Consider the following 18,684-nt stretch of genomic DNA (forward strand, 5'->3'; position numbering starts at 1 on the left):
AGTATTAAGGTTTGCTCCAAGAGGGTAAATAGAGAATGAGGGCTAGAGTGTATAATAACAAGCACATGGTGGAAATGAATAGCAAATTACTATGAGATGCTGTGCTAGGGTGCACCGAGATTACATAAAACATTTAAATGGCTTCAAACCAAGTTATAGCCTTATTCCTTAGGTTGACAAAAATCCCAATGTTTTCACTAACAGAAAAATATCCATAGTGTACTTCAATTACAAAACATTGTCTTGATATTTAATACTCTTTCTATGTTTTCCCATGCATATCCAGTAATAATTTTGGAACCTCTGAAAGAAATATTAATGGAAAACAGTGTTGGAATGTTAGCTGTTTTCAAAATTAATTAACAAAATACAAAGAGGTTAACAAAGAATTTGAAAATGGAAAAGCCAATGGAATTGATGGAAAAGATGGTTGTAAGATTGAGAAAAACATGAGTTTGTCCAAAACAGATCATAGTAGACAAATCTTATTACTTTTTTTTTGGCAAAGTGATGCAAAGTGATGCAAAGTGATTAGTCATGCTGTGGACATAATTTTTTTGTACTTCAGTAATGAATTTGCTAAAATAGACCACAACTTACTACTTGATAAGATAGAAAATTGTGGGTTAGAAGCATCACCACCAAATGGATTTGTAACTGACTGAGCCACCACCCTCAATGTGTGATCCTTAATGGAACTACATCTACATGGACGGAAGTATGCAGTGGGATACTCCAGGGATCTGTTTTAGGCCCAGTATTCTGCAATATCTTCACAAATGATATAGATGAGGGGATATAAGGGGAACTCATCAAATTTGCAGATGACACCAACCTGGCAGGAATAGCCAACAATCCAGAAAATGGGCTTAAGATACAGAAGGATCTTGACAGATTTGAACACCGCACCCCATCCAATGTAATGTTCTGCAAAACAATGAATATTTATTTATTTACATTCCCTCTACACGGAGGGCAGTATGTAGTGGGGTACCCCAAGGCTCTGCCCAGTACTCTTTAATACTTCATCAATGATTTAGATGAGGGAATTGAAGGGAAACTCATCAAATTTGCAGACAACACAAAGCTGGCAGAAATAGTCAATACTCTGGAAGGTGGGCTCAAGATACAGAAGGATGTTGACTTGAACACTGGGCCCTATCTAACAAAGTGAAATTCAGTGTAGAGAAAAGTAACATTTTACATTTAGACAAGAAAAACCAAATGCACAGATATAAAATAAGTGGTACCTAACTCAATAGAAGTAACTGTGAGAGGGATTCTGGAGTCCTAATGGTCAATCAGTTAAATATGAGCCAACAGTGTGCTGCAGCTGTCAAAAACAGCCAACATATTCCTAGGCTGCTTTAACAAAAGGACAGAATTAAGATCATGTGAAGTGTTACTACTGCTTTATAGTGCCTTGGTAAGACCACACTTGAAATATTGTATCTAGTTTTGGTTGCCATAGTATAACAAAGATGTTTAGATTCTAGAAAGAGTACAAAGAGCAACAAAGACGATTAGGGGACTGGAGAGTAAAACATATGAAGAATGGTTGAAGGAACTGGGTATATTTAGTCTAATGAAGGATTCTTCCAGTATCTAAAGGGCTGCCACAAAGAAGAGGTGTATATTCTCTAAAGCACCTGAAGGCAGAACAAAAAACAATGGAAGGAAATTAATTAAGGAGAGATTTAACCTAGAAATAAGGAGAAATTTTCTGACAGTGAGAAAAATTAGTCAGTGGAACAGCTTGCCTTCAGAAATTATAGGTATTCTATCACTGGAGATTTTTAAGACATGATTGGACAGCAATTTCTCTGAAAGGGTATATGACTCTTGCTTGAGCAAGGGGTTGAAGAACTTCAAGGTCCTTTCCAACTCTGTTATTCAGAAAATTCTGTGAAATACTTTGGCATCACTATGTCTAACATGAATTGTTTATTATACCAGATTATTACATTAGAATATGGAATAAAATTAAGAAGAACAGGTTAAAATGGGAGAAGTTACCATTGTTATGGCTGAGAAGAATTTATGTTATAAAAATGAATATGTTGTCAATAGTGATGTTTTTGTTTCAAACAATACCATTATGAAAATCAATGTACCATTTAAACAATGGCAGAAATCTAAGTTGCACTGTAAGTAAAAAAAAATCAAGAGTTAAATATAAAATACTGTAAGATGCAAAGGAACCAGAAGTGGTATTCAGCAGATTCTGACCACTTCTGGAGAACCGGTAGCAGAAATTTTGAGTAGTTCGGAGAATTGGCAAATACTACCTCTGACTGGAGATTTTACAGTATGCCACATCCATCAAGCCACGCCCATAAAACCAGTAGTAAAAAAAAAAAGGAATCCCACCACTGAAAGGAACATTATGGGATGCAGTAGAAACCTGTGTTGTTGCATCTCCAGATGTAACAATAGAACACCTCAAATACTTGGATATATATGAGAACCAGACAATCTGCCTCAGCTTGGGAGTATTCAGATTTTTTTTTCTGATTCCAGGTTTTGCCTGACACTGTTCTGTAACTATCCTATTCCAACTTCCACATAATTCTCCTTAGTTTGTAGACTTGATTACTTGTTGCACTGGGTTCTGGTAATTTTGAAGAACTGAGGAGGTGGCCTCCAAACCAGATATTCGGTTCTGAAACAGATAGGTGGCAATGTTGGATTGGCAAGCCAAGGCACATTTCCTATTGAAGAGCTCTGTTATGCTTAACAATAATGTTTAACATGCAGAACAATTATATCAGCTTCTTTTACAGTAATTATTTTTCTCTGAAACTCTTAACATTAATTCACCTCCTGCAGTGGGGTGTTGTTGTTTTTTTTGAGTTTCAAATAGTGTGTTTCAAATATGTGATACTTATGTCAATGAGAAATTCTACTGCTGTGGATATATTACACAACACTCCCCCGATAAGTTGTCAAATATTTTCAGTAGAATAACTACATTTATGACAATTGTTTCTGGAAGCAGATTAAACTGTTTTATTTTAAAATAATGTATCTCACTACAGCTTTATCTTTAATTATGTGGTGAGTTTGAAGTAGGCAACCAAACCTGCTAAAGGTTTGCTGTAACTATGAAGATTGAAGCAACAGAATGCTCAAAATTAGTTGGGACTGTACCTAGACAACACTTATAGAGAAAATAAATCACATGATGTTCTAATAGCACAAATTCTATATACTGAGAACTCTCTGTGAAATAGACTCACCTTTAAAGCTCTTAATATTAGAAAGATCAACTATATGAGGTATGAAATACCTCTAGATAATGGGATATTCATATATATACATATACATACCGTGTTTCTCATATAATAAGGCCGGGTCTTATTTTTTTTTGAGCCCCGAAAAAATGGCTAGGCTGTCTTTTCGGGGGTGACTTAATTCTCCCCCTTGCATCTTTGGGTGGGCGGGTGGTGATGGCTTGGATGTTGACCTCGGCGTTGGTGGGGCACTTCGTATCGGAGTCAATGCAGGCAGCACCATATCCGGGTGTGCAACAAAAGTACTTCCTAATGGCAAGCCCCCCCACCATTCCCCCCCATTTCGCATGTTTTAATATAGGCCTTAATTTGGGGGGAGGGGCTTAATTTCATTTCATACCTATAAAACATGCTGGGACTTCCTATTGGGGGAGGCCGTATTGTTGGAGAAACAGGGTATACATATACATATACATATACATATACATATATGTGTGTGTGTGTGTGTGTTTTCTGAGGTTTTCGCAGGTATTTGCATGTGGATCTTTGGTTATTCGGGTTTTCTCCTGTGTAAAATTGGAAGTACTTAGTATATATATATGTTGTGACTGGAAGGATTGACCCTGCTACGACTTTTGAATCTGATGCATCTGAAGACGGAAGGTTTGAGCCTGCTGTGAATGTGGAGTCTGAGGTATCAGAGGACACAGATGTGAGCCAGGAGGATGAGAGAGTATCGGAGAGAAGGTCGTCTCCAGAACCTTCTACTTCTTTCATGCCTCGGATGTCAGCAGCTGATTCACAAAATGAGTCAGAGGCTTCGAGTGAGGACGAGACTGACGGATGTTGGCTTGATGCTAGGACTAGAAGAAGATTGAAACGTCAATCACAATCTGAAAGGAGCCGTCTTAATAAGGAGCTCTCTTAATTAGAGAGACTGACACGCCCCTCCAGGGGATTTAAGGAGGCGTGCTGGCTCTCAATCTTTGCTTGGAGCAAAGTGCTTTTTGGATTCGGAAGAATACGTTTGAAGCGTCATCGTAATTTATGGACAGTTCAGACTTGCCAGATTCCAGGAAGACTGCCAAGGACTGTGAAAACAGAAGCAGTTAACTCTTTTGGGTATGGTTTTGTTTGCTTGAATATTTGAACTCTGGAACTTTGGATTCTCACCTGTGGGGAGATATATATATATATTTACATATATATATATATATATATACATCGATGACACATTCGTGATTTGGCCCCATGGACAAGAAAACCTAAACAATTTCCTAACACACCTAAACAGCGCACACCCCAAAATCAAGTTCACCATGGAAACAGAAACAAACAAACAACTACCATTCCTAGATGTACTAATCTACAAAAAAACAGATGGCACACTAGGACACACCATATACCAGAAGAAAACACACACCAACCGCTACCTCAACGCCCAATCCCACCACCACCCAGCACAGATAAACTCCGTGGCTAAAACACTAATTACCAGAACCAAACGCCTGGCAGACAAGACACACATTAAGGCTGAACTATGCACCCTGACTAAAGTACTGACAGCCAACGGCTTCCACAAAAGCAAAATCACCAGCTTGATCCACAAAAACACACTGAAACATAATAGAGACCCAGAAGATGAACAGACCTATGGAACAGCTGTCCTGCCCTACATAAGAGGTACTACAGACAAAATTAGTAAGGTACTACACAGACATCACATCAGGACTGCCTTCAAAACAGACAGAAAAATAGCAGCCATCCTTAGCAACCCCAAAGATAAAATTGACCTGGAAAACCAAGGCGTATACGAAGTCCCCTGTGCATCATGCCCGGCCACATACATTGGACAGACCAATAGAAGAATAAGTACCCGCCTGGATGAACACAAAAATGCAGTCAAAAAGCTGGAACACACTTCCTCACTAGTCCAACACATGGAAGCTACAGGTCATAGCATCAACTTCAATGGCACCAAAACCCTGGCCACTATGGAAAACCCTAGCCACAGAGTCATCAGAGAAGCCATAGAGATTGAAAAAAGACCAGAAAGCATGAACAGAAGAGATGATTCCACCAGGCTGTCAATCATTTGGAAGCCTGCACTCACAAACAAAAAAATCTCCACACCACAATCCAGGCAAACACCTGGGCACAAACAGATCCCCCCTGATACCTCCAGCTCAAACACACCCCAACCAGGCACCCAGATGAAACCCAGCTTCCTAACTAATGATAGCCGTCCATTTACCCGAAGCCAAGCTGCACTAAAGACCTCCATTAAAGTAACACAATGCTGCCAGCCAATCAAGATACAAAAAGAGCCAAAAACAGACAGAAGATATCAGAAACACCCATCAAGCAGAACACAGCAAACTCCGAGACCAATAAACACAGACCAAGACTCCCAACCAATCAGGATGAAGAAAAACCATTCTGGCACAGCAATAGGCTGCCCCAAATTTAAATCTGAAACCACTGTAAAAGTCTGACCCACAGACGGACACAATACAGAAGCCTGATGATGGCAGATGAGATTCTGCTGAAACGTTGCTACAACTTTAAAAGAACTACAATGACGTGGGAAAATACCCGAACCAAGCCGAACACCATACATGTAAGTACCATATATATATATATATATATATATATATATATATATATATATATATATATATATATATATATATATATATATATATATATATATATTATATATTTGGTTATTCGGGTTCAACGCGTGCAGAACATAAGAACTCAATCAAAAAAGAAGAACCGACCTCTTCCCTGGTCCAACACCTCAAAGCCACAGGACATGAGATTGACTTTAAAAATACCAGAACTATCGCCAAAACCGAAGACTTCAACAACAGAATAATCAGAGAAGCCATAGAGATAGAAAAACACCCACACAGCATGAATAAAAGAAATGACACCTCCCGCTTACCAGCCATTTGGAAACCCGCCCTCATGAACAGACGAGTACCTAACATGATGAATGACACCAGACCCACACCCACGAGGGCCACACAAGATGCCACCACCACACTTCCACGTAAAAAGCAGACTCACACCCACACAGAAGATGAGACACGACCACAGACCAGAAGCCGCACTGCAGCTGCATCACTACCTACTTCAAACCCCTCTGAGCCATACATGAAGCGAACTGACCCCCACCATGAAGATGCAGCACGACCACGAATTCAAGCCAAACAGCAAGATCACAGCTCACCAGCTCAAATCCCCCAGTAACTAAGACCAACCTGAGCACAACCAAGCCCCCACCTGAACAGAACACACCTCCAGCCAATCAGAACATGGCCAATCCCCCAACCAATCAGAACACAGCCAAACCCCCGCCCAATCAAGTCACACCCCCACTAGCAGTAAAAGGAAGAAGCAGCTGCAAGCTCACATCACTCTGAGAAGCACAGAGCTGAAGACAGAAGCCTGAAGATGATGAATGAGACTTCATCGAAACGTTGCCTAGATACTTCCAATCTTACGCGGAGAAAACCCGAATAACCAAAGATCCACATACAAATACCCGCGAGAACCTCAGAAAACAAATATTGCACCTCTACGGGAGGAAACCCACCATCTGACCAGGACTTATGAAAAACTTGAAGTCCAAAGAGCTTCCATTTTATGTGACCTCGCATTCCTATGCAACTGCCGAGATCAAAATTTAATTCCCACAAGCTTCCAATTGAAATTCCACACCAACACAGCAGCCACCAAACGCATCCTAAAAAGAACAGAATTGGCCCTAATTAGAAATGAACTTCACACAAAAAGATTTCTCCTAGACCAAATCAACAAAGATCTCCTCACACTTCACCTCAGACTCAGCAACAAGATTCACCCCTTACTTTGGGACAAATCCAAACAACTCGCTGTCTGGAGAGCCGAAACACAGACCACCCTCAAGACAGACACACACGCCAACAAACTCAGAAAACTACAACAACGCCAGAAACCAACTCCTCCCCTCACAGCCACACATGAAACAAACAGTGCACAACATCTCAGACAAGATCCTCACCGAAGCCGAAACCAAGGTCCTTTCAAAAAGATTCAACTTTGCTGTCGCTCCCAAACACATCCCCACAGAAACCATCATATGCGGAGTTGAAACCAGCCTGACCAAAACCAACCCTGATGATGCTAATAGAATCAGACTCGAAATCACCAACATCCTCTGCACTAGCAAACCACCCAAAAGCAACTTATCCAAAGAAGAACAAACTGCACTACGTAACCTGAAAGAAGACACCAGCATAATAATCCTACCAGCAGACAAGGGCAACGCGACAGTGGTTATGAACACATCTGACTACCAAACCAAGTTAACCAACCTACTCCTAGACCCCACATACAAACCCCTAAAGACAGACCCCACCACCTACCTAGGAAAAACCACCAGATCCAAAATAAAAGCCTCCCCCATCAGTGAAGAAATCCAGCAAAGAATCATACCCAGAGAGAAATCATCCAGATGCCCGAAGCTTTATGGTCTCCCCAAGATACACAAAGAAGGAACTCCACTTAGACCAATAGTCAGCTCCATAGGCTCACCTCTACAAAACCTAGCCAAATTTCTCGCCAAACAACTACAGCCCTATGCAGAATCCATCAACTCACATGTAAGAAACTCATTCCAGTTCATCGAGATCATAAAGAAACAAAACTTACAACCCAGCGACCTACTAGTGAGCTTCGATGTCATATCCCTCTTCACCCAAGTGCCAATAAAAGAAGCCTTGACAGCCATCCAAAACAAATACAACCCCCTCAGCACATCCTAGATCTGACCAACCACTGTCTATCCAATACATACTTCACCTACAACGGACAAAAATACAAACAAATAGAAGGAGCACCCATGGGATCACCCTCTCACCTGTCATCGCAAACCTCTACATGGAACACTTTGAAACACAAGCTCTAGAAAAATATGATCACAAACCCAAACTCTGGCTCAGATACGTAGATGACACCTTCATAATCTGGCCACACGGGAAAGAAAAACTGAACAACTTCCTCACACACCTCAACAGCCTACACCCCAAAATACAATTCACCATGGAAACAGAAGCTAACAATCAACTTCCCTTCCTAGATGTCTTGGTATACAAAAACCCAATGGCTCCCTAGGACACACCATCTACCAGAAGAAAACACATACAAACCGCTATCTACATGCACTCTCACACCACCACCCAGCACAGATCAATTCCGTAGCTGAGACACTCATCTCCAGAACAAAATGCTTAGCTGATGAACAACACCTAAAACCGAACTAAACACTCTCACCAACGTACTAACAGCCAATGGATTCCAAAGAAAGAAGATTACCCACCTAATCCAAAAAGAAACCCCAACCAAAATCCAAGACAGAGAACAAGAGAACGGCAAAGCCCTCCTCCCATATATAAAAGGCACTACAGACAAAATCAGCAAGATCCTCCAAAAACACAACATTAAAACAGCATTCTGCACAAACAGAAAAATATCCACCATCCTAAGAAACCCTAAAGACAAAATCGAGTTAGAAAACCAAGGAGTATACGAAATCCCTTGCACCGCCTGCCCCACCACATACATTGGACAAACTAACAGGAGAATAAGTGCACGCGTTGAAGAACATAAGAACTCGATCAAAAAAGAAGAACCGACCTCTTTCCTGGTCCAGCACCTCAAAGCCACAGGACATGAGATTGACTTTAAAAATACCAGAACTATCGCCAAAACCGAACACTTCAACAACAGAATAATCAGAGAAGCCATAGAGATAGAAAAACGCCCACACAGCATGAATAAAAGAGATGACACCTCCCGCTTACCAGCCATTTGGAAACCCGCCCTCATGAACAGACGAGTACCTAACATGATGAATGACACCAGACCCACACCCACGAGGGCCACACAAGATGTCACCACCACACTTCCACGTAAAAAGCAGACTCACACCCACACAGAAGATGAGACACGACCACAGACCAGAAGCCGCACTGCAGCTGCATCACTACCCACTTCAACCCCCCCTGAGCCATACATGAAGCGAACTGACCCCCACCATGAAGATGCAGCACGACCACAAACTCGAAGCCAAACAGCAAGATCACAGCTCACCAGCTCAAATCCCCCAGTAACTAAGACCAACCTGAGCACAGCCAAGCCCCCACCTGAGCGGAGCACACCTCCAGCCAATCAGAACATGGCCAACCCCCCGGCCAATCAGAACACAGCCAAAACCCCAACCAATGAGAACACACCCCGCCCAATCAGAACACAGCCAAGCCCCCGGCCAGTCGAGTCACACCCCCACTGGCAGTTGGAAGGAAGGAGCAGCTGCGGGCTCACATCACTCTGAGAAGCACAGAGCTGAAGACAGAAGCCTGAAGATGATGAATGAGACTTCATCGAAACGTTGCCTAGATACTTCCAATCTTACGCGGGAGAAAACCCGAATAACCAAAGATCCACATACAAATACCGCGAGAACCTCAGAAAATATATATATATATATATATATATATATATATATATATATATATATATATATATATATATATATATATATATATATATATATATATATTTCCTATTCCTTCATATGGCAAAAGCAAAATTAGAATTTAAATTGAGCCTAAAGTACAGTTGGTGGGATTTAAATGTAGATGTTGTGAATTTTAAAGCATACTATTGAGCGTGAAAATTAAATGTAGCCAGCGTACGACTAAACAATCAATCCACAAGACTAGAAGTCAAAAAAGCTTTGTAAATAGTAATCTGTTTGATAGCCGCATTAAATAGCATTCTCTATGCAGTTTACTGCTTTTCAGAACATTTTCTGCAGCTGCTAAAGCATGCTTTTCTTTTTAAAAATGTCAGGAGAAATAGTTCTGCAAACACTGGACTTGAACTGTTCATCTGTTGGCAGCATAAATGAAATCACAAGCAGATTTGTACAGATTAGCTATAAAGGAGTAATTTATCTTGTAAGGATTTTGTGATATTTTGTTCTTTTACAATGTGTAAACATCTTTCTTTTGTGGGGAAGAAAGGGTTGTTTAGAATACTACTTCTATTTTGCTCTTGGGGAAGAATCAGTAATGTGGAAGGCTTACATAATGTAATAATCAGGAAGCCTGAGAAGAATGTGACTGTTTTTCTCCAGTGAGAGCGACATCAAACTACTGGCTCCATTTAAACAGAACTAAACTCATTCTCTGCTAGTGAATAAAATGTAATGACATTTTCTGAACTAATCCATGACCTCCTGTAATTTCAGATGGTTGAAACTGTTATTCATAGAATGATGACATACTTCATTGCTTGGGAAATCAGCTGGTAAATGGAAATTATAGAGGTTAGTTCTAAATTCCAACACAGATATTTAAAATTCTACACTTCCAGATTCTTAGATTTGATGCTGAGAAAGAATTTAGAGTCTTCAGGGGTTGTTGCTAGGCCTGAGCTCCTTAAGAGCTCCTTAATTGTGCCAATTATGCCAATCATGTAAAGAAATATACTGAAAAGCAAACATTTGGATTATACTCTACTATCCTATTTTGAGATGTTTTATTTGCAGCTAGATGCATCATGCCAGAAATTTATTTGGAATTGTACTTGTTCAGGAACTAGTACTTGTCTATAGACTGTTAGAATTAAATATAAATATAAATAATACAGCTATGGTTGGTTATATAGAGTATCTTCTTGTAATTTATTTCAGTACATTTGCCTATCAGTGTGAACTAATGTTGTGGAATTCCTATTGTAATGTAATGTATTGTAATGTTACATTATAATGGAATAAATAATTCTTTCCAAACCACATTTACCATAATCATTGCTATTTCTCTGCTGCAGACATTATTATATTTTACAGTTTTTATTTCCTGCCAGCAATTTTAAAGCAACACGTCTTTTCAACAAGGCTGCTTTTCTGGTTATATGCCTTCTCTTGATCTGTTTACTTATGGTGCTTGTGGCTGCCTTTCTTTTTACTGTAAATACACCAGATCACTCCCAACATTTTCCTGTGGTCCCTTTTTATGAATTTGATGAAATGCACTTCTGCATTTCCAAAACCTATTCATGTTTTTTATTGGAAAGAGCAGTTTGTAGTAATCCCACACATGCCTTCTGCTTTGCAGTGTCTTTTAGATGCACGTCTAGATTGACAGCTCTCAATCATTTGGATCACTTTTTAGCTTACCGATATAGGCGTTTCTCTGACACAATCCATACATTCCATTACCAGCTTTGAGGCTGAAGTCTGTTCACTTCTTCCTAAGCATGACATATGTGAATCTCAAAAAACTATTATCTCATTACTTTGCCTTAAAGCATGGCATGTTTTGGCTGTAGTAATGTGAGTTTATTGTTGTTGTTGTTAGCTGCAAAGTCGTGTCTGACCCGTTGCGACCCCATGGACAACGTTCCTCCAGGCCTTCGTGTCCTCTACCATCCCCCAGAATCCATTTAAGCTCACGCCGACTGCTTCAGTGACTCCATCCAGCCACCTCATTCTGCCATCCCCTTCTTCTTTTTCCCTCAATCATTCCCAGTATTAGGCTCTTCTCCAGTGAGTCCTTCATTCTCATTAGGTGGCCAAAGTACAGGTTTATAGTTACATCATATTTTGTCATTTAAAAGTATTGTTATATATCATTCAACTGATTTATGTGATTGTTGCATCAGTGGAGGGCAGGAGACCAACAGGACCATCTTTTAAATGACTCCCTTAACCTGAGACCAGCAGAGAGAATAGGGCAATCTGTTTTCTGGCTCTGCCTCCAAACGTCAACCCATACAGATGAGATCAAGACATCACACAAATAGAGACCACATCTGTGCAAGAATGACTCACATAGCAATATGTATATACAATTTGTCTTCTATTAAATCTGTCTATGAAGCCTGACACTAACTAGTAGCTGCTATCCATTGGTGTATACTCCAATTGGCAATAGTTTTCAAAGAGTTCATGAATCAGTGTAAAACTGTCCGAAATGTTTCACTTTTCACATAGTGGAAACTGAATCTGAGGTCTTGAGTTCAGGATTACATGGGTTCTACTATGGGAGAGAAAAATTAGCACCTGATTAAGCCTGGGAAATTTCTGAAAATGTGAAACTAGTTTGAGAAGACATTAAACTAAAAGCAATGATGTAATTTCTGTCAAATTGTCTTAGGTTGGCACTTAAATCTTTCTTGGGCCTTATGCTACTAGTATCTGATCTCTTTTTCCTGGTAGGAGTAAGATCAGTAAACATAATAACAGAAGGTTTCTAAAGCTCATTTTTGGTCCCACCTTTGTTCTGTAAAGCATTCCCATGTAACAGTGGTAGGAGAATTATAGGAAAACTATAACCACAAAGAATATCTGTCTTATTACCCAATTTGAGAATGTCACAGCACCATCATTGTTTTGCTTTATTTTATTCCATTCATCTTTTTTGCACCATTAGACTGCATGGATATACGTTAGATAATTTTGAATAGTTAAACTTCAGGTGAGTGTAAATCAATTGCAAGTGTTTTACATTTTAACTTTTTTTAACAATACAATGCATCTTAAAAAATGAAAGTCAATGTATGTAAAATATGAGAATAAAAATTGTTACCTGTTGCTTCCACCATTCCTTCTAGGATCACAACTATTTCTAATTCCTCTTTGGATAACTGAGTTTTGGAAATCTCCCAGAAAGGACTCTGTTGGTTTATTTCATGGCTGATGATCAGTGGTGAAACCAAAAACAGTCGATCGTCCCCAGTATAATAACCTACATTGATATCTGTTTGATTGAGAGGTATAAATTCCCCCTCCTTTGTCTGTTTCGATTTGATCAGCTTGGCTCGTATTGATGCTTCCACAATGTGTGAATTTCTGAGATCCCCAACTCGAAACATCAAACACAGCTTTCCATCCCGCATAGAAATTACAGCATTGGTAGAAAACACCAGAGTTTCTGCTCTCTTCTTGGGCTGTGATATTTTTACAAACATGCAGCCAACCATGAAAGCATTCACAATAGACCCTAAAACAGACTGGACTAAAAGCAGGATAATTCCTTCAGGACATTTGTCTGTGATAACCCGATAACCATACCCAATTGTAGTTTCTGTCTCTATAGAGAATAAAAAGGCTGAGACAAATCCATTGAGGTTACTAACGCACGGTGTCCATTTCTTATCTCCTATGTGTTCCATGTCTCCTCGAATGTAAGCAATTAGCCACCAGATGAATCCAAAGAACAACCAAGTCACAGTATAAACCAAGACAAATATCAAAAGGTTGAATCTCCACTTGAGGTCGACCAAGGTGGTGAAGATATCAGTCAAATAGCGATAAGTCTCTCTCACATTTCCATGGTGGACGTTGCATTTTCCATCTTTCCTAACATACCTCTGGATTTTTCTTTTGGCATCCTCTTTGCTTAAATGCTTTGGCAGATCTTCTCTGGCCTGTTTGGGCAACTTGGGTGGATGAATTGTAACAGGGCTTTCCACGTCCTGCTCCATTGAGTCTCCTTCCAGCACATTAGCTATTATTAAAAAAAAAAAAAAAGAGGAAATAAATAGGGATGGTGACAATGCAAATAAGATTTGCAAGATCAGTTACATGAAGCTTCTGAAATATTTTTGAACACCACTAGAAAATTAGTGGAACTTACCATTCGTTACTAATAGAAAGAACAGGTATTATCTGTATTATTTGAAATAATTTCTTACTTTTACTTTATATAAATAGGATGATTTAATGTTCATAAAAACTGTTTAAGTTGCAATTATATGCAAATTTTATTAAGCGGGAGTCTGGGTAGCATACAGAACTGTCTTTCCCAAATTGCTCAGAATTTTGAAATGGATTAACTTTATAAATGGCAATTAATTAAATGCCATCAAGATGACTTCTAAGCACCACACCACTCTGATCTTTTTGAAATAGCAACTGCCATTATTGTAACAAGATATTTTAGGAACTTAAAGGTCAGAAGAACAGAAGCAAAGATTGGAAGTCCTTTAACTATTAGAATGTTCAGAAGCAAAATGTAAGCTGATGATTTAAAACCAAAATCTATTGCATTTATATGCTGCCATATTTGATAAACTCTTATGCTAGCAGTAAGATAATAAAAAAAAGTTTCTTCCAACATATAAATAACAAGAAAAAAATAAAGGAAACAGTCGGTCCACTAAAGAGAGAAGACGGCAAGGAAGTAACAGGCAACAGAGAGAAAGCAGAACTGCTTAACTCATTCTTTGCATCCATCTTCACACAAAAAGAAACTATAGCTCAACCCACCAAAAACATAACTGTAAAAGACAGGCCAGAAATAAAAGTTAAAATAAGCAATCTTGATGAAAACAAATCACCAGGGCTTGATGGATTACACCCCAGAGTTTTAAAGGAGCTGGCAGAGGTCATCTCAGAACCACTGCACCATATCTTTCAAAAATCCTGGAGCACTGGGGAATTAGCAGAGGACTGGAAAAGAGCTGATGTGGTTCCCATCTTCAAAAAAGGGGAAAAAAACAGTACCCGGGAAGATAATAAAAAAGATAAGATAATAAAAAATAATTTAAAAAACAGATCTGCCAACATCTAGAAACAAGTAAAGTAATAACTAGCAGTCAGCACGGGTTTGTTAAAAACAGATCATGCCAAACCAATTTATTTCATTCTTCAACACAGTGACTAAATTAGTAGACCAGAAAAATACTGTGGACATAATATATTTAGATTTCAGCAAGGCATTCAATAAAGTAGACCACAACCTACTTCTTAGTAAGCTAGAAAAAAGTGGAATAGATAGCACCACCACTAGATGGACTTGCAACTGGCTGGCAAACTGTACTCAACGACTAGTCCTTAATGGGTCTAAGTCTACATGAGGGAAGTAAGCAGTGGGGTGCCACAAGGTTCCATCTTAGTCCCAGTACTCTTCAATATCTTCATTAACGACTTAAATGAGGGAATAGAAGGGGAACTTACCAAATTTGCAGATGATACTAAGCTGGCAGGAATAGCTAACACCCAAGAAGATCGGCCCAGATGGATCTTGACAGACTAAAACACTGGGCCATATCTAACAAAATGAAATTCAATGTAGAGAAAAGTAAAGTCCTACACTTAGGCAAGAAAAACCAAAGTACATACATAAAACGAACCAATCAGCTATAAATATTAAATAGTAATAGCCTTTGGTTGCTAAGCAAGACATTTGTTAAGTGAGTTTTGCCCCATTTTATGTTGTTGGCCACAGTTATTAAGTGAATCACCGCAGTTGATAAATTAGTAACCTGGTTGTTAACCTGGCTTCCCCATTGACTTTGCTTGTCAGAAAGTTGTAAAAGGTGATCATGTGACCCCAAGGCAATGCAACCATTATAAATATGTACCAGTTGCCAAGCATCCAAATTTTGGTCATGTAACCATGGGGTCTTCCAACTTTAAATAGAAAATATCTACAGTAAAAATCATCCATAGTGACCTAAAACAAATAACAAAATTATGAATGAAACTCCTGCTAGAAATTAAAGCAACAGTTTTGATCAAGATGACCATCAACCACCAAAGGCCTTCTGCGAATGCTTCATTTCATATTATAGATCAGTGTTGATATGCCAGCCTCTGTTCTTTTATTTCTAATTCTGGATGTTTTTCTTTTCAGAAAGATCAAGAAAAATGATTAACTACATACATATATCATATATACTCATCAGAGATAAGCCAGCCTTGAGTTTTTAACCGAAATATTATGAAAATGTTCTATCCACAAATAAGCCACTCCTAGAAAAAAGTCAGGTTTTAATATTCCCAGTTGGTTCATCTGTGAATAAAACCTGGATGATCAATTTTTCATGGTATTTTGATAAATAATTCAGGTCAGATTATCCATGAATAGGCTTATCCACAAGTATATATGTGATGTTCAGGTGCTTTAAAAGGTACTACCATATACAGTGGATAAGTCCATCCTTGGATAAGCCAAACACAATTTTTGAGTGCATTTTGGCACCTAAAATTCTTGATTATTCATGAGTATATACAGCATATGGATATTGCCACTTTCTTCATAAATACTTTCCTCATGGGCATTCGCACAATCATGCCTATTCAAAAATTCTAGGCCTGGAAGAAGGGGAAATATGCATATTGGTTGTGTTTTCTTCACTACAATGAATTCCATAGTCCCAAGCCTAATAATCACATGTGTTGATATTCAACACTTCTGGGTAACTTAATAATGCATTGAATAGATAGGAACATTCTCAATCAACTTTTGAGACTTTGAGATGATAATGATGATGATTTTGCATGGACAATCATGATTCATCACATAAGCAATTTTTGTGAAGTACAAAATAACTCTAATGTATATTTTGCAGCAAATTATTGTCAGGACAGAATGTGGATGTTTCCATTAGGAAACTCGCCGTATCGTGTTGCCGTCACATTCCCCCTACTTCATGGAGCTGGGGTGGGTGTGGCCTGCGCATGATGCATCTGGCCCATGGGCTGCCAGTTTGATACCCCTGCATTAGGACTATTCAAGTTTTAAAGGCATGTTTTAATGATATCTCAAGTGAAGCACACTTCAAAGTTGTCTTGTGCAAGGCACACCCTACCTTCTCCTTCTAAAGAATGAAATAAAGCTGCTATGTTGTGTTGTGTGGCTTCTGCAGCCTTCTCTCCATGAGCTACTGGAGTTGCCGGAGGAGATCTCTGACGTGATGCTGAGTGCTTCACTGAGATGAACAGTGTTACCTCAGGCAAACTTAGTAGCCTTGGAAAGCTTTGTTTCTGTGTGTGGTATACTGATCTGACAGATGCCTGAATGTTGTTATTCTTTTGTAACTGTATATTGTAATGCTAAGGTTAGCCTTGCTTCAAGTTCTATATAAAGAGACTTCCTCATTCTTCCAAAAAGATATGCTATAAATTTTCAGTTGCTCTCAGATTTTTTTTCCAGCTGTTATACATAAACCTGCTTGGCAACAGATGTTTCACTCAAGTAGGGGATGTAAAACTTCAGTATGCAATGATTTGGATAGCATCAGTCAACACCTGAGTATTTCATGAGGGACTATTCAGCTGGGGCAGCTGCTTGTAGACTGTTACATGAAGCAAATCGTTTTATGTAAATCATATTTGGTGACACAACTTGGATTACTTTATATTGCACAATAAAATATGAAAACAAGGGAGCACCCTCTTGTCTCCAGATTATAAAATATTCAGGGGAAAATAGTGTAATAATCCTATTGTATAATATTTTATCATAGAAATCTTTTTACTACATTTCAGTTTAAGTAGCATTACTCCAGATTTATGTTAAGATAATTAGCCTTAAGAATTCTTAGTGAAATTTATATCCCACCTTTCTGCTAAGCTCTCACGGTAATATATACTGCCTTGTATACACTACACTTCCTCCTATTCCCCCTCCCCCAATTCTCTAAGACAATATAGGGTGCTCTGCAAAAGAGAGAGTGACTAGCCTGCAATCATACAGTGAAACTCTATGGCTAAGGGTAGACTAGAACATGGCTCTCCCTACTTCTAATAAAAGGGCTCCTCAAACTTGGCAACTTTAAGACTTGTGGACTTCAACTCTCAGAATTCTGGGAGTTGAAGCCCAAAAGTCTTAAGGTTCCCAAGTTTGGAGACCTCTGTTCTAAAATAACACTTTAACTACTCTACTGTACTGTGGCTATTGCATATTAAACTAACAAAATTAACCTAAACAATCCTTAACACAAAACATAAATTATGTATGCTACTTATATTTTCTAGCAAAAACATATTTTAACAATAACACTCTGTGGTTCCTCATGTTCTGCTTGTTCTGCAATTCAGCCTAATACCACATTCATTCCATTGTAGAACAGATTATACCATCATGAAAGTTTCCTAATATTTAGTGAAAAATCTCCTTTCTTTCAGATTAAACACATTGTTTGGGTGATTCTTCAGAACAATTGAAAATAAATTTGCTTCATCTATGAGACAGTGTTTCTATAGTTGAAAGTGGTAATCATACCATTCATGCTTCAAGCTTAATTTATCTATCCTTCTCAAATTATTCTCACAGGATTTGGGCTGTTATAAATCTACTATTCACTTGAATTAAACCAATCAGACAGCCCTATTTCTAAGCATCTCATTTCAGCAAGCAATCAGAACATAATCAATATATTGGGGTTTTTTCTTTAGATTTAGACAATAATATAAAATTATATTAAATTCATACATAATGAATCCATGACATTTATATCAATTGATTGTCAAGGCAACTATTATGGCTTCACCTTTCAGTAGTTTATGTATTTACTTTAGAAGAAAGTGTCCCTATATATTTTACTTACTCATTTGAAGTTTTTGTTATTAATTTGTTGTTTAGCCAGTTAATAGTTGGAAGAAGTG

General features: G+C 38.7%; 1 protein-coding gene across 1 annotated transcript in view; it reads right to left on the minus strand.

The window, feature by feature from the left end:
- KCNJ6 (potassium inwardly rectifying channel subfamily J member 6) overlaps positions 1-18,684 on the minus strand; it is a 124,564-nt gene that overhangs the window by 11,797 nt on the left and 94,083 nt on the right. Inside the window, exon 2 of the mRNA XM_026663910.2 lies at positions 12,878-13,798. Within this exon, the coding sequence (XP_026519695.1) occupies positions 12,878-13,775 (898 nt within the window). The 5' untranslated portion in view covers positions 13,776-13,798. The remainder of the gene's footprint in view (positions 1-12,877; positions 13,799-18,684) is intronic.

Source organism: Notechis scutatus, chromosome 5 (genome assembly GCF_049901735.1).
Source record: "Notechis scutatus isolate UNSWTSFEM ecotype Mainland chromosome 5, rNotScu1.2, whole genome shotgun sequence".
Classification (NCBI taxonomy): domain Eukaryota; kingdom Metazoa; phylum Chordata; class Lepidosauria; order Squamata; family Elapidae; genus Notechis; species Notechis scutatus.